This window comes from Lissotriton vulgaris, chromosome 3_1 (genome assembly GCF_964263255.1).
Source record: "Lissotriton vulgaris chromosome 3_1, aLisVul1.2, whole genome shotgun sequence".
Lineage (NCBI taxonomy): Eukaryota > Metazoa > Chordata > Amphibia > Caudata > Salamandridae > Lissotriton > Lissotriton vulgaris.
The window spans coordinates 1,021,198,640-1,021,221,781 of NC_141689.1; the positions used below are offsets into that span (position 1 = coordinate 1,021,198,640).

At 47.1% G+C, this 23,142-nt stretch overlaps 1 protein-coding gene across 4 annotated transcripts in view; it reads right to left on the reverse strand.

The window, feature by feature from the left end:
• Positions 1-415: 415 nt before the first annotated feature.
• Positions 416-23,142, reverse strand: part of PSIP1 (PC4 and SRSF1 interacting protein 1) — a 560,846-nt gene continuing 538,119 nt past the window's right edge. For all 4 annotated transcript variants that reach the window (XM_086961408.1, XM_086961410.1, XM_086961411.1 and 1 more), the window contains one exon: positions 416-1,131. In XM_086961408.1, the coding sequence (XP_086817534.1) occupies positions 1,062-1,131 (70 nt within the window). In that variant the 3' untranslated portion in view covers positions 416-1,061. The remainder of the gene's footprint in view (positions 1,132-23,142) is intronic.

Here is a 23,142-nt window from a genome sequence, read left to right on the forward strand (position 1 = left end):
CTAGACAAACACTCTACAGAGGTAAGGAGGGTTATTTAAAGCTCACTGTTGGGCTTTTTTGTTAGTGGTTGGTAAATAACCAGAGCATTGGAATGTTAAGGAGGTGAAATAACCAAAGAAAAAAGTGTTAACTAGAATGCCCTCCATTTTTAACCAGTAAAACTGTAAACCTATGGCAATACTTACTTCATACGCCACAATAAAAGCTCTGTATGCCATGCTGTGTAAGTTTAGGTTTTGCAGCTTCCATCTTTGTTCAAAAGAATGAGAACCAATGTTTAAATTAATGAATCGAAAGAAACATCACCACTACGTCACCAATGAAGTCTCAACCTTACTTCTGTGTCAAGAAGTGTACCTAATTAATACAGTCAGTCACACAAGTAATCACGGACTAAATGATCTAAAACAATAGTTTTGTTGTAAAACATCTATTTACACTTCAGTCTAAACCTGCACCATACAACAATTTTGCAAAATCACAATTTCTTTATAAAAAATAACCCACAAATACACAATGAGTACACATGATATGGGATTAAAAACATTGCTATAAAAAATTACTTTAGCTCTTAGAAAACCAAAAAGAAATACAATTAGAAGCTACTCTTTGATGCCACACAAACTTCTTAACAATGTAAAGTGTCAGTGTATTGGGATGGGTAAATGCATACAAAGTATGCAGTTTGATATTAAAAAACATAATTTGAATGTTTGGTACCATTACTTCGTGACTTGCACACTTAAATCTACAGCAAGTAGCATAGGAATAAGCTTGCAACATAGAACACCTTTGTTTTCCTGCATGTACAACAATTAACACTTTAAAGTTCTGTATTTTTTTCAATACTGCACAAACAACCAGCAAAAGACGCTTTAGTTTACAAAAGCAAAAAAAAAAAAAAAAACACAGGGGTGTTGGACGAACACAATGTTCTTCAAAACATCAAATTACTAATAAAAATATTTAAAACTTCTAATAGTCTTTAAAGGTTTTAGCTGCACAACTGTCAGAATATGGACTTTGCCGTGTTCATGATGGAGGAGTTACAGTAGGTATGTTAATTTTCAGAGCTGGAGTCTTCATTACTTTGTTTTGAAGGTTCAGATGTGATGGGTCCACCAGGTTTCCTAGACAACAGAAAAAAACGGTTAGAAGTGATGGCCACTAATTTGCAGAATATGAATACTGCAATCACTTTGGTGACGTCTGAGAAGTTACATTGCATTGCTTAACTGGCAAGGGTATTTGCTATGGGTTCAGGTGCCCGCCTCTGCAAATTCTAGCTTAATTAGGGCATGTCCCAACTTACCCACAGAGGTTACCCACAGCTTTAGTAACCCCATGACCAACAGGGTCATGGGGGCTTACTTGCTATTTGGCATGGGTCTAGACCACCATGCCATGGGTAGTGCTGCCATGAAGGCTAACACCGAGCAGAGACCACTGACAGATGTGAGTGCCAGAACCACACCTTTAGCTCTTCACTGGTAGATGAAGGGGCTAACTTACACTTATTGGGCTAGAATATCCCTGGCCCACTGGAACTTTGGCTAACAGTTGTCCACCTTTGTAGGAAGCTGGCTCTGTAGATACTATACCAAATTGTGGTATAGTGTGCACAGAATTCAATGGAACCCAAAAGGTAGGCAGAGGTAAAGTAGATAGCACCTCGCTTTCTATTTGTGGTTGTGAGGTCGAGTAGTAAGACTTTAACAGAGGACAGTGTTAGGCATTTGTTGCACACACTCAGTCAGCAAATGAATTCACACACTCAAAGACTAAACTTCAGACCAATTGTTTTTGTATAAAAAATATTCTTTTAGTATCTTTATTTCCTAGAACCAAGCAAGCCTGGCACAGGTAAGGGATATATTGCAGTAAATATACAGCTGTAACACAGTTTGGATTGTACTTGTATATGCACTATGTTTCGATTTAGAGTACTGTTATTGAGAAATGCATTAGTTTGGAAATACAGTTCATATACTTTGAATAGGCTTTTTAATAACATGACCAGTACATTACTTTCAGATTACTTTTCTTACAGTCTAGTATACCTGGATACTACACTGGGACATTTCCCATTAACAGAAAAGTAAAAGTGTTTTTGTTATTTAGTACAGTTTTAAAAGGATTTCTTAGATTTTTCAACTCCACACTTACAAACTTCATAGAAAAAAAACTTTTCATAGAAAAATGGTCAATATTATCCTATGGAGAAAAGGAATATGCTACTTACCAGTATGCATCTGTTCTTGGCATTTAGGGCTGCTGACATATATATCTGTGCATAGATCGCCGCCTAGTGTTGAGTCCAGATGATTACACATTTTGGTCCTTCGAAGTATCACAAGATAGGTGGCTCCTCCTCCGGACTACAGTGCGCATGGGCTTCCTCTCCATCCTCAGATTGTTTTTCGCCATTGTGGCAGGGATGGAGTATGATACAGTAAGAGATGTCCATGCTAGAGATTAATTCTGAGTGCTACAGCTGCGACAGGCACCGGGGAGGAGGGAGGGTGATATGAATGTCAGCAGCTCTACATGCCAAGAACAGATGCATACTGGTAAGTAGCATATTCCGTTCGAGGCATGTGGGCTGCTGAATTCATATCTGTGCATAGAATGTATAGCAGTTTCCCCCTTAGCGGTGGTTGCCCGTGCCAGCTGCAGCAGTCTGAAAAAGAGTCTTGAGTAGCCTGTCCTACAGCTGCCTGCTGTTTGGAGTGTACATCTACGCAGTAGTGTTCGGTAAATGTATGTATGGTAGTCCATGTGGCTGCTTTACATATGTCTTCAAGAGGGATCTTTCCCAGGAAAGCCATGGATGCCCATAACTTGCGTGTTGAATGCGCTCTGGGGGGGAACTGTTAATGTGCGTTTTGCTTTCAGATAACATATTTGTATGCACTTAACAGTCCATCTGGCTATACCTGATTTGGAAATGGGGTTGCCTTTGTGCTGTGGTGAAAAGGCAACAAACAGTTGCTTAGTTTTCCTGAAAAGGTTTGTCCTGTCTATATAGTACAGGAGAGCTCTTAATGTCTAGGGTATGTAGAGCTCTTTCTGCCACTGAATCTGGATTTGGGAAGAACACTGGCAGTTCTATAGCTTGATTGATGTGAAAATGGGATACCAGCTTTGGCATAAATTTTGGGTTTGTACGTAGCACTACCCTATTTGCGTGTATTTGTATGAATGGCTCCTGAATAGTTAGGGCTTGCAGCTCACTAACTCTTCTAAGTGATGTAATCGCCACTAAAAAAGCCACTTTCCACGTTAGGAATTGTATCTCACATGAGTGTAGAGGTTCAAAAGGTGGTCCCATCAGTCTGGTTAGAACCACGTTCAGGTTCCAGACAGGTGAAGGTGGGGGTCTTGGAGCAATGACTCGCTTGAGTCCCTCCATGAAAGCCTTAATAGCAGGTACTCTGAAGAGTGAAAGGTGTTGCCTGTTCTGAAGATAAGCTGCCACCGCTGCTAAATGTATACGCATGGAACTGTAGGCTAGATTGCATCTGTGTAAATGTAACAGGTAACATATGATGTCTTGAGTTGATGCATTCAGCGGATGTATATCATTATTGATACAATAATGACAAATCGTTTCCACTTCGCCGCATAGCATGCTCTGGTTGTAGGTCTTCTTGCCTCTTTGATAATATTCATAGTCAGGAGGCAAGTTCAGGTAACCAAATTATGACTTCAGGAGCCAGATTGCAAGGTTCAACTGTTGCGGATCTAGGTGCTGAATGTCGCCATGGCTCTGCGTTTAAATATTGGGTGTTAATCGCAGCCTTTGATGAGGCACAACAGAAAGTTCTAGGAACGTGGTGTACCATGGTTGCCTCGCCCATGTTGGAGCAACTAGGATGAATGTCAGTGAGTGTTGTCGCAGTTTGCGAGCAACTAGTGGTATGAGCGGGGCTGGGGGAAAAGCGTATGCAAACCTGCCTGACCAGTTCATCCATATCGCATTGCCCTGAGACTGCGGATGTGGAAACCTGGCGGCGAAGCTTTGACATTTTGCGTTTTCCCTTGTGGCGAACAGGTCTATATCTTGGTGACCCCACTGCTGGAAGTATGGTTGAAGCACTGAGGGATGTATCTCCCACTCGGGCATCTGGTGGCTGTGTCTGCTGAGCAGATCCGCCATCTGGTTGTCCTGGCCTGGGAGGTGTTCCGCCATGAGGAATATGTTTCTCTGAATGGCCCACTTCCACATGCTTTGCGCTAGATGTGACAACTGTGGAGAGTGTGTCCCTCCCTGCTTCTGTATGTAGTACATGGCAGTGATGTTGTCCGTCCGGATCAACACTACTTTGTTGCATAAATGTACCTTCAATGCCTTCATCGCCATAAAGATTGCAATCGGTTCCAGCAGGTTGATGTGCATCTTCTTTTGCTGTGTTGTCCATAGTCCCTGCACTGTGTAATTGAGAACATGCGCTCCCCATCCCAGGAGAGATGCGTCCGTCGTAAGCACTATTTGTGGTACAGGCTCTTGGAACGGTCGTCCCCTGCAAAGGTTTTGTGGGTTCCACCAATGCAGAGAGTTGTATGCACGAGCCGTCACCAACACTAGGTCTTTTAATTGTCCTTGAGCCTGGTTCCACTGCCGTGCTAAGCACTCCTGAAGCGGACGCATGTGTAGTCTCGCATGAGGGACTATGAAAATGCAGGAGGCCATCATGCCTATCAACTGCATAAACACCCGTGCTGGGAGCGAGTGTTGGGGTCTGATTCTCTGAATCAGCAATTGAATGCTGGTGATTCTTGCTGAGTTTGGCTGTGCCTTTGCTGCCAGAGTGTCTATTGTCGCCCCCAGGTACTGTTGTACGTGGGCGGGTTGGAGATGATACTTTGTGCAGTTTAATGAGAATCAGAGGCTGTGTAGGAGGTGAATAGTGCGGTTCATGTGGCTGGCACATTGCTGGGATGACTTTGCATGGACAAGCCAGACGTCCAGATAGGGGCAGACATGAATATGGTTTCTCCGTAGGTGCGCAGCTACTGTCGCTAGGCACTTGGTAAACACCCTGGGGGCTGTTGTCACCCCGAAAGGCAGGACCTTGAACTGGTAGTGCTGATTTTGTATGGTAAACCTGAGAGACTTCCTGTGTGCTGAATGTATCGGTATGTGGAAATATGTGTCCTTTAGGTCTAGTGTTGCGAGGAAATCTCCCTGACTGAGCAATGGTAGAACCTGCTGTAAAGTGAGCATGTGAAAATGATGTAATGGTTTCGGGGCCTGAGGTCCAGTATTGGCCTGAGAGACCCGTCCTTTTTGGGGATTAAGAAGTACAGCGAGTACACCCCTGTACCCTGTTGCTGTATAGGGACGAGTTCTATGGCCTCTTTTTGCAGCATGCTGAGGACTTCTTGCTGCAATAAGTTTATGTGCTCTGCGGACATAGGACGATGTTTTGGGGGTATGTTGGGTGGAGTGGAAGTTAGCTCTAGACAATAGCCGTACTGAATAAGTTGTCTCACCCACCTGTCTGTGGTAATGCTTTCCCAGACTGACAGGAACTGTTGTAATCGTCCCCCGACTGGTGTTACATGGTCCGGGGGCAGTGACAAGACGTCACTGTTTAGTATTGGCAGAGGATCTGGTGTTGTTATTCCCCCGTCCTCTGCCCTTGCTGCTGTTGCCACGGTATCCACCTCTATTGTTCTTATTATAAGTGGTCTGTGTGCTCCCTTTATTGTATGGAGTCTGCTGGGAAGCCTGGCCTCGTGTAGCTCCTCGGTTACCGGAGCGACAAAAGGAACCTCCTCTGAATTGTTGTGACTGCAAGGCCCCCATAGACTTGGCTGTCTCTGTGTCTTTTTTAATTTTCATTAAGTTTGTGTCCACATCAGAACCAAATAAAAAAATCAGGGTTCACAGGCTGATTTAATAATGTGGTTTGAATCTCAGGTTTGAACCCAGAGATACACGACCAAGCATGTCTCCTGAGCATGACACTTGTGTTGATGGCCCTGGCTGCGGTGTCTGCTGCGTCTAGCGCACACTTAATGGATGCGTTGGATATGAGTTTTCCCTCTTGTATCAGTGTTTCTGCTCCCTCCTTATAGACATCAGGCAAATGTTGTAGCAGTTGCTCTAGTGTGTCATAATGCGCCCTATCGTATCTGGCTAATAGGGCCTGTGTATTAGAAAATCTCCAGATATTAGCTGCTTGAGCAGCCACCCTTTTCCCTGAAGCTTCCAATACTTTCGATTCCTTGTCTGGAGGAGGAGCATCACCAGTAGTCTGTGAGTTGGCACGCTTACGAGCATTGGATACCACCAACGAGTCCAATAGCAGCTGTCCCTTAATATATGTAGGGTCCACGCCGCGCCGGTCTGCATTTTCTTTCAATTCTGGGGTTAACAACCCTTGCTCTTGTGGTTTCCTTGAAAATGTCTCCTGCGTGTTTAAGGACACCTTTCAACATTGGCAATGTCTTGACTGACTTCTCTGAAGTGGAAAAAGTGTCTGTGAGAAGGTGGCCTGATATGCAGTGCTCACTATTCTAGTGAACACTATGTATCAGTCCAGCAACCCTTATTGATGATTGGTTGTAAGTCAACCTTATAGACCAGCTATCCTAGTAGCATGGATACGAGCAGTCTAAGGCTAAAGACTCGAGAGGGCGTGTTAAGCCAGCTGTTTACCACACATATACCCCTTGAACACCAAGTGAAAGGACACCACACAAGTGTTATGAAAATAAACAGTTATTTATTAAAGATCACAACAGCCCTGTACTCTTTATGAGGACAGGGTACTAAGCACAAACCAAAACTCTTACAAAAATACTTAAGTTAGCACAGTATATACAAATGCCCGAGGGGCACGGAAAACCATATACTCTAAAAGTGGAATGTGAAATTCCTAGCAGGTAAGTACAGTACTAATAGCTTTTGGAATCGCTAGGACTTGACTAGGGAATCGTTAGATTACTTCTAGGAGGCCTAGGGGACTCGGGTGCAGTGTGTGCACTCTCACGCGAGATGCGGACAAAAGTCTATGGTAGCTAGGAAGTAGAAAGTTAGTGTTCTCGGGCGAACCCGACCTGGTAGGGAGAAAACGAAAGTAGATTCTGACCCTTGGATAGTGAGGCTATGCTGGGGCACCGAAATGCCGAAGTTACCTAGCCCAGGGGCTGCAGCTGCATAGGTCTGAAAAGACGTCGGGAATCCTCGTAGACGGACCAGGAGCCGGAAGAAAAGATGCTGGCCGGTGACCAGTGAAGAAAGTTCAGTTGGATCCAAGCCTGGATCTCGAAGATAGATGACACCTGAAAGCAGAGGGGACCAAGTTTGAGACTACTAGCCAGTAGTCAGTGGGCACCAGGAGGGCACCGGATGGTAGCCACCTCGACAAGGTGAGTGGGTGACGCTTGAGCTCGAAGATCTCACGGACCAGGAGGTGTTGTCGGCGACCAGGATGGAGGATCGAGCTGTCCCACGAAGATAGGAGCTGTCGGCGTCGCTGGACCCAGGATTGGGCAACAAAGCCTTGGCAAATTCAAGCCCACGCGGTGGACTCAAAATGGCGTCTGGAGTGGACCAGGAGGGTCCGGGGTGCCTCTCTTCAAGAAGGAAGCAAGGGCCAGTCTGGAGCAACCAGACCAGCAGTCGTGAAGTCGTTGGGCGTCGTTCAGAAGGCCACAAGCCAGCCGGCTAGTAGCCAAACAACGCGGTGCACAGCAAACAGCAGAAGGGCCCCACGCAGATCGTGGAGATGCAGGGAGGCTGACCTTGGGTGCTGGAGCTGCGCAGGGTCGGGGCTTCTTGGACCCCAAAGCACTCACCAGTGGAGGACACGGTGGGCTTGCAGTAAAGATGTCGTGCAGTCTTGGCGATCGTCGGTCCCTCGAGGTCTCGTCGCACTCACGGTTCTCAGCTTGGCTGTAGAGGTGAGTAGAGGTCAGAGGTGCCAGGGAAGCCGGGTCTCGTCGAGCTGGGTCGTCGGATTCGTGATGAAGGACTTGCAGCAGACCGCAGTGTTCTTTAGGATGGTGCCCGCTTGATGCAGGGTGACTACTCCTTAGCCACAAGGGAGAATCTTGAAGAAGAAATCGTGAAGTCCTTTCGAAGAAAGTGGTATCTTGATTCCAAAGATGATCTAATTTGAACAGGGGGCCCGCTCCTATCTTTATACTAAAAAAGGGGGCTGACCCGGTGACTAGGTCCTGCCTATGGGTGGGACCAGGAGGGGGGTGGTTACACCCCTCTCCCCTGCCGGACTTCCCCAGGCCAGGGGCTGGTGTGCCCCTGGAACTGGTTCTGACTGGCCTATGCGTAGTGAGCACCGGGGTGCCACTCAGCAGTCACCTTCCTGAAAAGCCCTGCCTACCCAGGATACACAAAACCATGTCTGGGACGGTGCTAGCACCGCCCCGGACAGGAAACCCTTTGTCCAGGCCTCCCTCGCTGGAAGGACTCCCAGCAGCAGGAGGTCAGACTCGTGTCTGTGGTGGCAGCATCCATTTTGTGGAGCTGAGGCTTTAGTTAACTTTAACCGGGGTTCACAGTTACATACATGTCGTGTCCCTCTAGAAGGGTGGAATGCTAACCCCGTCTCCAGAATTGGCGAGGGGTTAGTATTCCAATTCGTATGACACCTTACTCGACATGTTTTGATAAAGCAATACCAAAGATAGCATTTAACCGCGAGGATTATAATGCACTTAAGAGTATATGGTATGCGATATCATGGAACAGCTATTAGGACTTGATTCCGCAAGCTGCAGACAGGCTCAGCTCATGCCAGAGCACCATCTCACACGATTCCAAGCACTCTGCCTTCAGGATTGTTAAGGCCTGCCATAGGAGTGACTGATAGGAATCTGTGTGTCCATTTTAGGGTTAGGTATAGGTATACTACACCTACAGCAAAGGGTGATTACACGACTTTGCCCCAGCTGTCATGCAGCTAGTTGTGTCAAATTTAGGAGGCCAGCCAGGGGTGGCATAATACATGCTGCAGCCCCTGGCAGCCCTGGGTACACCCATGCCCTGAGTTACAGGGTCTGATAGGGTGGCCCAGTACCAATTGGAAATGTACCTAGGGTACATGGAATCCATTTTAAAGAGAGAGCAGTAGGCCTGGGGTCCTGATTGGCAGGGTCCCAGGTCGACTATGTCCAAAACCAGCTAAAACACAGGGCAAAAAGTTGGGGGCAACCATAGTCAGGATGTACCTTCCTACAGTGTCAAACAGGAAGTCCTCTTCAATTGGGTCAGCATGCATTTCTACATCATGATTCTGTGCTGCCCTTTCTATTAATGCGTTAAACGCAGCTGTATCTTCTGCTGGCGAAGTTTTGACAGGATAAGAAGGAGTGTCAGGAATAGTTTGTGACTTCCCCGGGTCAACAGGGTCTGTCTAGGCTTGAGTCTGGTCATCCTGATCCGTGTTCGCAGGGTAATTATATTGTTCATCATAGTCATACTCCATATCCTCATTAGTGCCTGTGGTTGAGTATGCAGAAGTGTCCTGGTCATGGTACCTCACAGTCTCAAAAAGGACAGGCGATGTGGAAGAATCCCTTTTCTTTTTGAGTTGAATTTATATGATTCAAGAGGATTTTCTGACCTGATCTTCCTTTTATAAATAGTGAGTCTGCCAGATTCGGAGTCGATATGTAGTTTTGACTGGTCATCACAGGAGGGCTCTTGGTACACAATGTCCTCTTCTAGAGGATGACTCCTCTTTCCCATTGACACCTTCTTGGGTGTTTCGACCCCGGTTTTTGGATCGAGCGCCTTAGGGCGTGCAGTCGGGGGCAGTCCGACTTTTATTTGTGGCATAGTGTCTTTCGACAGACTGACCTTTTTCGAGGCCGGCGTCGATATAGGTCCGACCGACTTTGCCTTTACGCCAATATGTTTTTGGCCTTGCGTAGACTTCGGTGCTTATTGCGTTGGAGGCGCACTCTTCTGCTTCGATTCGACGTGCTCCTTCGAGGCGCTTTTTGATTTCGGCTCAAGGCCTTTGATGAGCTGTGGCCTGTCGACTCGTTGCTTCGGATTGAGAACCTCTTGAGACTAGAGTCCTTTGTTTGTGTCGCTGTCAGTTGACATCGACCTCGACGGTTCGACGTGCTTGGCTTTAGTGATGGATTTCAGCGTACCGATCTTCGGTTCGAACCCCTTTAGTTTCGACCCGACGGGGTCGTCGACACTGTTTCTTAGTCGGATCCGATGGGTTCGAACTCTTCGATCCGAAGACTGTCTTCAGCAGTTTCGGTTTTGTTTTCGACTCGATGGCTTTAGGTTTCGCTTTAGGTAGTTCGACCGACGGCTCGTGTGATATATTCTTAGCCGGGCCGAGACGCGGGGCTATAGAACGTTCGACATGATCTTGGCTAAGGCCTTTTGGCGATGCCTCGACTTGAGCCCTTGGAAGTCTTTCAGTGTCTGTTTCGGGCCCAGTACCCACTGTTGGGCCTGGTTCATCGCTCGAGTCGTCATAGACGGCTCCGATGGGGGATACGTCGTCCCTTACCTCGACGACGTTGTCATCCTCGACATTCTCTTAGTCGTCTTCATAATAGTTGGAGTCATGCTCCGAACCTGGATCGGACTGCTGTTCTGGATCCTCAGTCTCGACGACCTCATCATCTTCTTCATTGTTTGCCTTGCGGCGCGTCGGAGCCAAAGCGTCTTCTTCGACCTGAATCGAGCACAAGCTAGACAGTTGTCCTCATTGTGCTCTGGTGATAAGCACTTGTTGCACACCGGGTGTACATCGATGTGCGGGTACTTAAAAGGGGGCATCGTTTGAACGGGCTCCGTTCCATCGACGATCGGGCCTCTGGTGTCGAAAAGGCCACAAGGCTCTCTTCGATGTCCTGTTCGAAAAGAACTGGAACAAAGAATTCTGCACCGACCGAGAAAACAATACCGACGACCCCGAAGGCCTTTCGAAAGTTTCCGAACTTGAGTAAAGAAAAGTACATCCGAACCCAATGGTGGAAAAAAAAACAATCGGAGGATGGAGAGGATGCCCATGGGCACTGTAGTCCAGGGGAGGCGCCACCTATCTTCTGATACTTCGAAGACTCTTTCAGGACAACAATGTGCAATCATCCGGACCCAACACTAGGCGGCGATCTATGCACAGATATGAATTCAGCAGCCCACATGCCTCGAACATTAAACCTATTCCCTATCCTAGAGCCCCCTTTGTAATGGTTTGCGTTGTAAAAGTTGCGTCGTAAAGGCACTGCGTGGTAAAAGTTGCGTTGTAAAGGATGTTTTCCTGCTAATACATCCACACAATAGTGTTTAGTAAATGTGATTGGTGTAGACCATATAGCTGTTTTATAAAGGTCAGCTATAGGAATGTTACCTAAAAAGGCCATGGATGCTCTATTTTACGAATAGAATGTGCTCTATGAGGTATAGACAAAGTTCTTTTAGGTTTGATATAACAAGTTTCAATACATTTACCAATCCATCTAGAAGTACAAGATTTAGAGAGAGGTTTTCCTTATGAGGGGGAGCAAAGGCAACAAAAAGTTGTTTTGCGAAAATCTTTTGTTCTATTAATGTAATACAATAATGCTCTTTTGACATCTAATGTATGTAGAGCTCATTCTGCTACAGAATCAGGTTGAAGGAAGAATACAGGTAACTCACCCGATTGGTTAATATGAAAAGCAGAGACTACATTTTAGAAGGAAGTTTGGGTTAGTGCGAAGAACCACTATCTTGACGGAGTTGGAAAAATGGTTCTTCTAAGATAACTGCCTGAAGTTCACTGACAAGTCTCAGTCAAGTGATCGCAATAAAAAAATACAACCTTCCAAGAAATTGCAGTGGACATTCTTGCAATGGTTCAAATGGTGAACCCATAAGTCTGGTTAGAATAATATTAAGGTTCCATGTAGGTGGAATTTTTGATAATGTCTTTGTTTTAAGGCCTTCCATCAAGGTTTTAATTACTGGCACTTTGAACAAAGATACGTGCTGTCGGTTTTGAAGATATGCAGCTACTGCTGCAAAGGTGTAAAAATGTGACTGTGCATGCAAGGCCTGCACAAGGTAGATGTAATAAATAACAAATGATAACTTGTATAGAAGCATCTAGTGGTTCAATTGTTAAGTTCTTACAATATATAACAAACCATAGCATGCTCTAGTGGTAGGTTTTCTTGTTTCTTTAAGGATGGTTATACAATCTGATGGTAGATTTAGGTATCCAAAATGAATGACTTTAGGAGCCAAATTGCTAGGTTGAGCTCCTTGGGGTTTGAATGTCTGATTTCTCCGTGGTTCGGAGTGAGAAGGTTTGAGGTGAGGAGAAGCTTCTGGTGTTGAACTACTGAAAGCTCCAGTAGTGTGGTGAACCATGGTTGTCATGAGTCCATGTGGGAGCTATCAAAATGAGGGTGAGAGATGTTTGCCTGAGATTCCGACCAGAAATGTAAGAAGGAGAGGCGGAAAAGCATAAGAAAATATTCCTGACCCCTTCATCCATATGGCATTGCCTTTGGATAGAGGGTGTGGGAACCTGGAGGCTAAGTGTGGGCATTTTGAGTTCTTAGCTGTTGCAAAGAGATCTATTTGTGGAAACCCCATTTATGGAAGTATGGGAGGAAGAGTTTGGGGTGGAGTTACCACTTGACGACTTGTCAGATCCTGCAGAGGTGGTCGGTAAATTCATTGTTCGTTCCTAAAAGGTGTTCTGCTAGCAGTTGGATTTTGTGATGTATTGCCCAACGCCAATTGGTCTGAGAGAGGCGGGATAACTGTACAATGTCCTTCCCCCTCCCCCTGTTTAAGTACATAGCTGTCAATATTGTCTGTCCGGATAAGGACAACTTACCCTATCAGGTGAGGTAGAAATGCTTTTAGCGCCAGGTGAACTGCTAGAAGCGCTAAGTAGTTGATGAGGAGACTGTGTTTGGTGTCCCATAGACCGTGAACTGTTATATGTTGTAGATGAGCACCCCACCCTGTAAGGGATGCATCTGCTGGGAACATGATTTGTGGAACATGGTCAATAAAGGGCCACCCTTTTGATACTTTGTGTGTTTCACTACTACAGAGTGCGATGGGTTGCGGCTATCTACCAACACTGGATGTTTTAGTTGACCCTGTGATTAATTCCATTGACGTGCTAAGCATTCCAGTAGAAGACGCATGTTTAATCTTGCATGAGGTACAATGGAAATGCAACCCTAAAGGTTGCAAGAAAGTTCTCACTGGATACTGGTTGAAATTGTAGTAGCAGTGTTTGGAATTCATGAATTCAGGCTGTATTAGGATAAGAAACTTGTTTTGAGTGTTTAGCATTGTGGATAGATAAGGATGCAGCTGTGAGGGTTGACAATGGGATTTTTGTTCATCGACTGTGGATCCCAATTGATGAAGATTTATGGTAATTTGAGTATGTTGTAAACACTTGAGTAGTCTGTTGGCTTTGATGAGCCAATCGTCTTGATATGGGAAGACATGAATGTGTTGTCTTCTTAGATGAGCTGCTACTACTGCTAGACATTTGGTGAATACCTTGGGTTCAGTAGTTCCTCCGAATGGGAGTACCTTGAATCCATAGTGTTTTCCTGCTTCAGCAAATCAGAGGTATTTGAGATGTGCTGGGTGAATAGGAATATGAAATTATGTGCCGCCTAAGTCGGTTGTTGACAAAGTTACCTTGCAGTAAGAGGGGAATGCACTTGTTGAAGTGTGACCATATGGAATTGTTCTGACTGTATGTGTAAGTTTAGAGGCCTGAGATCTAATAGTAGTCATAGAGAATTGCTCTTTTTTGGGGAATGGGAGTAAAGTGGGTAAACCCTTGGCGTATTGGAACTGGTTCTATAGCTCCTCTTGTTAGAAGAGCTTGTACTTGTTTGAGTAGTTCTTGGTGCTCTGGAGAGAGTTTGAAAATGCGAGGTGGGATATTTGGAAGATTGCTGGTGAGAGAGCTCAAAACAATAACCATGTTGGATAATATCCAGCACCCATTTATATGATGTTATTGATTGCCAAATGGTAAGAAATATATGCAGTCTTCCCCAGACAGGTGTATGATGATCGGGGGAATGGTTATGAAGTCCCTGTTTGTTGTGAGATGGAGAGGTATGCGTTGGTGTGCCTCCACCTCTGCCTTTAAAATTGTTTCCTCTAACTACCTTTATAAATTTCTCTAGAAGGGCAGGATTTATTTTGAGGTTTATAGGAAGATGTGTTGGCATCTGTGGAGGTACTTTTGGTGCCCACCCTATAAAATGAAAGGCGAAAGGAGCCCCTGTTAGAGACTGACAGAAGGTCTCCCATGGATTTTGCCACTTGTGTCTTTTTATTTATTTAAGTGCTTTGTCCACTTGAGGGACAAAAATGTATTCCTTCTCAAAGGCAGCATTAAGTATTATATATTGCACCTCTGGTTTAAAACCAGAGATTCATAGCCATGCAGGTTTTCTGAGGAGAACACTGGTGTTAACTCCTCCAGCTGCAGTATCAGCAGCATCTAACACACACGTAATAGAGGAATTAGAAATTAGTTTCCCTCTTGCACTATTTCCTGCTGATTTTTCTATACTCCTCTGGGAGATAATGGAGTAACTCCTCCATTTCGTCCCAGTGGGCACTACCATACCTAGCCAAAAGACCTTGTGTATTTAGCAATGATTTGGCTGATTGTGCAGCCACTCTTTTGCCTGAGGCATCTATTAGTTTGGACTCTTTGTCTTTAGTTGGTGCATCACATGAAGTTTGTGTATTTCCTCTTTTACAAGCATTAGGCACGACTAAGGAATCTAAAGGAAGCTGGCCCTTAACCCCTTCGCTGCTCATGACTAGCTCAGCTCGTCATGAGGCACGGTTGAGCTGTGCTCATGACGAGCTGAGCTCGTCATGAACAATGGGAATTCAGAGAATGCAGCACAGGAGGGGAATATCTCAAGCACCCAAGTGGTTAATAAAACTTGGGTCAAATGGTCACTGAAAAAAACCATAGGCTTCAGGGGTGTTCTAGTTCGCAGAACATTTCACTCATACAAAACCATTGAAATTCCCCCGTTATAGTTCGTTTAGCTAACTATAGCTCGTGCGCCCGCAATGCACTGCCGATGACGTCACATATTACATCACTCATGACATGGTCAGTGGCATCACTCTTGACATCTCAAATGACATCACTGATTAGGATAATCCAGTGAAAGTGTGTTTTTCTGAAAATTAAATACGTTTTATATATGTATATCTCAAGGTCGATGGAAGAATAAGTGGCTACATAAATATCTAAATGGATGATTTTTTTTGTAAAATGGATTGTATAAAGGACTTATTAAGTGTATCTTAGTAAACACATGGGTTAGTATGAGAAAGTGCCATCTTTCTTGCATAGGTATGCCCCCATTTTTGCTGAACTGCTAATGTGCTTTGACTGAGTGTGCCCTGGGCTCCTGACAACCAGGTGCCCAGGGCCTGTGTTCCTTCCCTAAAACTGTGTTGAAACCAAAACCCAATTGGCATCTCTGGCCATCTGTCAGTCCCTAGTAAATGGTACCCTAGGTACCCAGGGCATGGTGGCCAGAGAAGACCCCTAAGGGCTGCAGCACTTATTGTGCAGTGGCTGGAAGCACCTGGTGGGCTAGTCGGCCCCCAGGGTCCCTCTGGATTGAAGGGGAACTATTTCCCCGACTTAAAACGCGCCACAGGGCGTGTTTGAACAAGTCACCTCAGGCCCCGTCCCCTCCGTGTAAACGCGCCCTGTGGCCGTTCTAAGTTGAAAGATTAAGTCCCCTTGAAAACTAAGGGTCCCTAGGGTCCAAGTAGCCCACTACGTACCTACAGTAAGCGCCACAGAGCTGGGTTGCAGAGAGGTGTAAAAAGGTGCGTGGCCTCTAAACACCGGTCTGCAACGCAGCTCCCTGGCGCATACTGGACATACCTGTTGGTCTAGTTGGCCCTCAGGGACCCTCTGCATTGAAAGAGAATAAATTCCCCAACTTTCAACTCGCCACAGGGCGCGTTTGCACAATGGTGAAGGAAGGGGGTGTGGCCTGAGGTGACAAGATTGCAAAGTCACCCTGTGGCGCTGTGAGAAAGTGGTTCTATATATACTGGACCAGAATAAGGTACAGTGTGTATAAAGTCCACAAACCCCAGAGGTATAACAGAGGTTAAAGCCAGGTGTGACCTTACTTTCTAAAGTGGTAGCTTGGTCGAGCAGTAAGGCAGTACCCGAGGACAGTGTAACGCATTTGTTGTACACACTCAGTCAGCAAAAGGTTTCACACACTCAAAGACTGAACCCCAGGCCACTTGATTTTAGATCAAAAGATATAGTTGTTTTATTTCTAGAACCAACAGGTATCAAAAAAATATACTGTTCTCAATATGAGAGGTCTCAGATGAGTACTTTGCAGAAAGGCAATAAACTCTGTAAAGACAATAGGTACAGGGGTTGCAGCAGGTAACAATTCCACGCACAATTTAGCATTGAGCTCAATGGATTTCCTTATATAAACACAGTTGATTACTTTGGTAATTCCAGGACTGGCTTCTAGGTTCAGTCCTGGGGTCTAAGCTGAAAACAGTTTAGCAAAAACGTTTAGGTATTGTAGTGATTTTTCAGGAATATAAAGCCATTTTTAAAAGTTCATACTTAGAAACGTTTCAACAGGAATCTGGCAATGTTATCCAATGGGAGAAAATTCAGGTTGCAGGTTAAGTACGATCTCGTTACTTTTGTATTCCAGTACTGGTCTCCTGGGGCCAGCACAGGGGTCTCAACTCAAAACAAGAAAGTAATTACATTTTACTATTTCGTATGATTTTTAAGGAATATTTCTAGTTTTCAAAAGTAGACACTTAGAAGAAATTTCATAGAAAAGCAGACAATGGATTCCTATGGAGAAAATACAAGTTACTAGTAAACACGTGAAGGATTACTTTTGCGGTTCAGTACTGGGCCTCCGGTTGGTGGCTGCTGGCTAGCAGGCCACTTACGCGGCTGTGGGAGCTGGGCTTCTGGTCACTTGCTCAGGGCAAATGGGGAAGTAGGATAGGGATCCATAGTGATGGGTCCAGAGACCTAGTTGTATGTATGGTTACTGCATGAATTATGTCAGTGTTTACCAAAAAAAGAAAGAAAAATTTCTTTCTAGAGTTCCCTCACTCACCGGGGTTTCCCCACGGTGACATGCTTCATCATTGGGGCCATCCCAGTTCTCTACGAAAAGGGGCGTGCTGCGACTAGCGAACTACGCAGGAGCACTATATTTGTGAAAGGCTATGTGTGGTGTAAAGTGTTGTGATGGTGGAGTGGATGTGTGATTAAAAATACCGTGCTAGTGGGCCTCAACAATTTATTCTGCTCCTAGTTTGGTATATTAAAATGGGGTAACACAGTTATTTAACCTTTAATTGGGCTAAATCAGTGTTTGACGGTCTATATTTAAATAAATAGGATAGATTCAATGTTATCTCTATGCGCTGTTAATTTAAAACATGCGTTTAATACATAAGATTTGTATCTTAATGATGTATATGTATTGGTGCTAAATTGCACTTCATGATCTCAGGCGAGGGCGGGATCACCTCGTGGAAGCATTGTTCCTTATCGGTGAAACCGCTCGGTATTACCTGCTCGTTCCTCACCCGGCCGGTGAATGAGGGGACTCTAGAAAGAAATGTTTCTTTCTTTTTTTGGTAAACACGGACATAATTCATGCAGTAACCATACATACAAACTAGGTCTCTGGACCCATCACTATGGGTTCCTGATCTTTTGATATATGTAACTGGAGGCCGACCTAGCTTTGTTCATCCTCCTTCTCCCCCTGTTTTTTGACGACTAAAGTAGGATAGGGCACAGGTTGCACTGCCAGGGGACCTCGGGCGGCTGGGTGCAGGGTGCTTTTGAGCCATCGGGCGCTCAATGTTATTCAATGAGGAACTTGAAAAGGGAACAAAGGCTGCACGCTCAAGACGAAGGATCTTCCGGAGCGACCAACACTTCAGAGGGGTACGTTGGGGTCTTGGAGGATAGGTAGGCACCCAGGAGTTGGGCACAGGGGGCCGTGGGGCGCTGGGTGCAGGATTTCTTTTGAGGTCAGTAAATCTTACCACCTGCTGGTCGAGGTTGGAGGGCTCCTCTGTCCTGAGGCTGCAGGCGACGGGGTAGTTGAGAAGGGTCTTTGGGCACTGGACTTCGGGTCTCAGTCGCCGGGGGGACGTCCCTGTGGTTCTGGATCACTAGGGCACCGGCCGGGCTCAGCAGGTGCAGAGTGGGTTGGTCCAGAGCTTCCTGGCTGGCACCAGGGGTGTTGTTGCAGCAGAACCTCTGCTGATGGGAGTCCCAGGCTTTAAGAGGGTCAAGGCAGGCAGGTCCTCTGGGTTTCCCAAGGTTGCTGTCCGCAGGAGTCGCCAGGATTAGGCAGGAGCAGGTTCCAGGATCGACAGGCCGGTAGGGCTGGGGCCAAGTCAGTTGTTGTCGTCCTGTTAGCAGCCGCACAGCGGGTCTTCTTCCTCTTGATCTTCTTTCTTCTTTTTTTATCAGGATCTCCAGAAGGAAGGTTCAGGGAGCCCCTAAATACTGATTTTAGGGGCATTACAGGTAGAGCAAGGGCAGGGACCAACAGGCCCCTGTCCCGGGGTGGGTACACCCCCTAGTCTGATACTCTCCTGTGGGAGGGGGGCAAGAGCCTAGCTGTGATTGGGCAGGGCTCCCATTCTTCAAGATGGCCAGACCCCAGGGTCGTGCTTCACCTAGTCTCCCCCACCTGAGGGGTGGGGTTGGCACTGGCTGGCACACACCCCTTCCGGACATAGTTGTTTTCTGCCAGTCTTCCCGCCCGGGTGGGGGTCAGGACTAGTGGGGGCCAGTTGCTGGGTACAGCAAATGGTCTGTAGAAGCTCACAGAGGCGGAATGCCATTGAAGCTTCCCCTTGCCCATCCTGGGGGAGGAGGCCTAGCACCTCGCCCAGGATGTGCATTGTTGCAGGCCAAGGAGAGCGGGGGCCCTCCACCCAGGGGTCCAGCAACATGTCTGTGGTGTGGCAGCCTCTGCAGCCACTCAGCCCAGACGTGGATTGTGGTTAGGTTTCAGGGGGCATCTCTAAGATGCCCTCTGTGGTGCATTTCTCATTAAATCCCACACTGGCATCAGTGTGGATTTAATGTGCTGAGAAGTTTGATACCAAACTGGTCAGTCTTCAGTGTAGCCATTATGGTGCTGAGGAGTTCGTAATGTCGACCTCCCAGCACCATATACTCTTAATGGCATCAATGCACTTAAAGTGCCCAGGAATGACCCTGGGTACTGTAGGGGCACATGGCTCATGCACCTGTGCCCTCACCACTGGCATAGGGCACCCAGCTAGAGGGGTGACTGATGTATGCCAGGGCAGTGGGTTTGTGGGAATCGCACACAGGGATGTGTGCCATGTCGACTCTTTGTTTAGTTCTGTACTTAGGCACTCAGCCTGAAAAGGCAGTGCGTGGGTGCCTGGGTTCAGGCCCTTTAAGGGTGGCACAATAAGTGCTGCAGCCCTTAGGGGTCTCCTCTGGTCACCATGCCCTGGGTACCTAGGGTACCATTTACTAGGGGCTGACAGGTGTCCAGAGATGCCAATTGGCTTTCAGTTTCAACACGGTTTTAGGGAAGGAACACAGGCCCTGGGTACCTGGTTGGCAGGAGCCCAGGGCACACTGCTTCAAGCACATTATCAGTCAGAAAAAAGTCGGGGCATACCAATGCAAGAAAGATGGCACTTTCTCACAGGCTTGTTTTAAGCTGGAAAATTAATTCCTCCTATATCCGGAGGGTCCCGGGGTGCCAACTAGCCAACCAGGTACCTCCATTATGCACCAGAAAGCTGCGTTGCATAGAGGTGTTCCGAGGCCACGCCCCTTTTTACAACCCTCTGCAACCCAGCTCTGTGTCGCTTATTGTAGGTACCTGATGGGCTAGTTGGCCCCCAGGGGACTTCAGGATTGAAGAGGAATTAATTCCCCCAACTTAAAACCCACCACAGGGCGTGTTTTGAGTTGGGGGATTAAGTCCCCTTAAATCCTGAGAGTCCCTGGGGTGCAGCTAGCCCGCCAGCTACCTCCATTGAGCACCACAGAGCTGCGTTGCAGAGGGGTGTAAAAAGGGGCGTGGCCTCAGTACACCTCTCTGCAACGCAGCCCCCTGGTGCATACTGGAGGTTCCTGGTGGGCTAGTTGCCCCCCAGGGACCCCCAGTATTCAAGGGGAATTCCTTCCCCATCTGCAAAAGCGAAAGGGGGCGCGTTTGCCGAGTGCAAATGCCTCTGGCGCAATGAATGTCTTATTAAAAAAATACAAAAAATATAAAGAAGGGGGCTCTGTGGCCCCCATTTTCCTAATAACCTTGGTCCCTGGGGACCCCAGCCCCCAAGGCCTGCCCCCCAATTTTTTTTTTAAATACCAAAATTAGGAAGGGGGCAGCGTGGCCCCACTCCCAAGTCCATAATCTGCCCGGAGACCCCATGCCCCGGGCATGGCCATTGTGAAATTTGATTTTCCTTTTGGAGGGGGGCTGCTTTGCCCCCCCCCCTCCTTAGGCCATTTATGGCCCCGGGGACCCCATTCCCCGGGCCGGGCTATATTCTTTTCATTTTTTTTGTTTAATATTTGAGGAGCCCGGGCCACTATAGCCCCGGGGACCCTATAACCCAGGGCTGGCCCTCTCCGTTGGGGACCATGGGGTGGTCACCATGCCCCCACGTTCCTGCCGGCTCCCCGCGTCCTGCGGCAGTCAAGATTGCTTTTCCACATGGGGAGCAGTTAACATGCTGCTCCCCATGTGGAAAAACAATCGTCTTTGTTATTTGGAAGAGTGAGCAGGATTCCTGCTCTCTCTTCCAAATACCAAAGCAGTTTGCTATGGCAGGGCGGGAGCCTCGCGGCTCCCGCCCTGCCGTGTACAAATTACAGTGTCCCGGGGGTGGGCACCCCGGGACACTGCAGGAGCCGTCCCTGGGGGGGGGGGGGTGGCTGTCCCCAGGGTCATTATAGGCTCCAGGAGGGGGGCCACGCGGCCCCCTTTCACCATTTTCAAAGCCCCAGGGAGGTGGTGGTGCCCGGGGCTGGGGGGGTCAGTCAAGGATCCCCCTATTTAAAATATCAGAGCCCCCCCCCACACAGGTTATTTTTTTTTTAAATTATTCTAAAAGCAAGCCCCGGGGGTGGTGAGCCCTCCGCCTATACTGTGATTAAGCCCCGGGGGGTGCCAGTCCCCTTTGGACCCCCCACCCAAATCTTTCATTGCCCCCAGGATTTGGCCCACCCGGGGGCTAAATATTACAGAAGCGCGGGAATATGCTCTTCGTTTTTTAATCGTCAGGATCCGCGCACCCTGCGAGAATTTTGCAGATTTTTTTTTTAAACAAATTTTGGGGGGCCCTGGGGGTCCTTGTGGAAGGCAATCTACGCCGAAATGCATCCGCCGCCGCTGGGACTTCTGCAATAAACCTGTGTCCTGTTCTGAACCCCCCCGTGTGGCCTCTGTTCTTTTCCCTGAAGAGATTTCCCGTCATATATACTGTGCTTGCCTGCAGCACAGCACAGAAGGCCCTGCAGCAAGAAGTGACTCTGGATTTTTAAAGGCACCCTGCTGCTTGCAGCATTTACATGACTGAGGAATCCGTATTCCCGAAGACCACCGGCAGCTATGAGATGGAAGGTGAGCGGACAGAGATATTTATGCTCCAATGGGCGCCCAGTATTGCATTTGACTGCCCCCACTCCTTGTCTTCATCATGGCGAAAGGTAGCTGCAGCATACACGGGGACCAAGACGGACGCTGTTATTTTAGAGGATCCTTGGGCTTCCCAACTTACCTGGAGCCTGCATCGATCAGACTATCTTTCTCACTCCCTCATGTGAACCGACCCTTAGCAAACGCCGATACAGTGCATGCTGGGAATTGAAGTCCAACTTACCTGGCACAAACTTCTATTGGTCAGTCGACAGCTGCAGAGGGAGGAGACAGTGGTGTGGGCGGGTATTTTACACAGGCTAAGTGCAACAGGGGGGTACTCTTTACAGCGTTGGGCGCTGAGGAAGGCAATCTACGCCGAAATGTATCCGCCGCCGCTGGGACTTATGCAATAAACATGTATATATATGTGTGTAATATATATATATATATATATATATATATATATATATATATATATATATATATATATATATATATATATATTCCACAGCATTCTCCTTCGTAGGAAGTAGAAGAGGCGGCACAAAGGTACGTTTGAATTCCATTTATTCAACACATTTGCATGACGCGTTTCGGTTACTACCTTCTTCTGATGCTTTGTGTCGACATAGTTCCACTGGTGCCATTAGCTTCTGTCTCTAACTCAACCACTGAAGTAGTGTTGACTGTGTCTGCAAAACATGGCACGGATTGCACCAGAGTTCCTTTTCGTAGAACTACGTTACCCAGCAGGCATTGTTCCACACTTACTGGTCGGTGGTCCGTTAACTCGCTAGCACTAATTGTCCCAACGTGCAGCCGAGTAGCAATGTTCGCTGACTTGATTTGAAGCCATGGCACTGAAAATTGTCCTCGGAAACAGAGTTCATTTCCCTCGCTCTCATGCCTCACATTGTCAACGGCTCGCAGGCTCGGGGACCTCGATGAAGTAAGGAGACCCCTCCATGAAGTATGAACTGCGCTTGACAGCGTCGTCATGCGGCCATTGATATGTGCCGGCGGTCCGGGTCACCCCCATTATCACCCTTCCTTGAAGCATTCACTGCCTTTAGACGCTCGCTGAGAGGTGCCATCCCCGCGTGTAATGGGTTTCACGCATTGTATTCCACAGCATTCTCCTTCGTAGGAAGTAGAAGAGGCGGCACAAAGGTACGTTTGAATTCCATTTATTCAACACATTTGCATGACGCGTTTCGGTTACTACCTTCTTCTGATGCTTTGTGTCGACATAGTTCCACTGGTGCCATTAGCTTCTGTCTAACTCAACCACTGAAGTAGTGTTGACGGTGTCTGCAAAACATGGCACGGATTGCACCAGAGTTCCTTTTCATAGAACTACGTTACCCAGCAGGCATTGTTCCACACTTACTGGTCGGTGGTCCGTTAACTCGCTAGCACTAATTGTCCCAACGTGCAGCCGAGTAGCAATG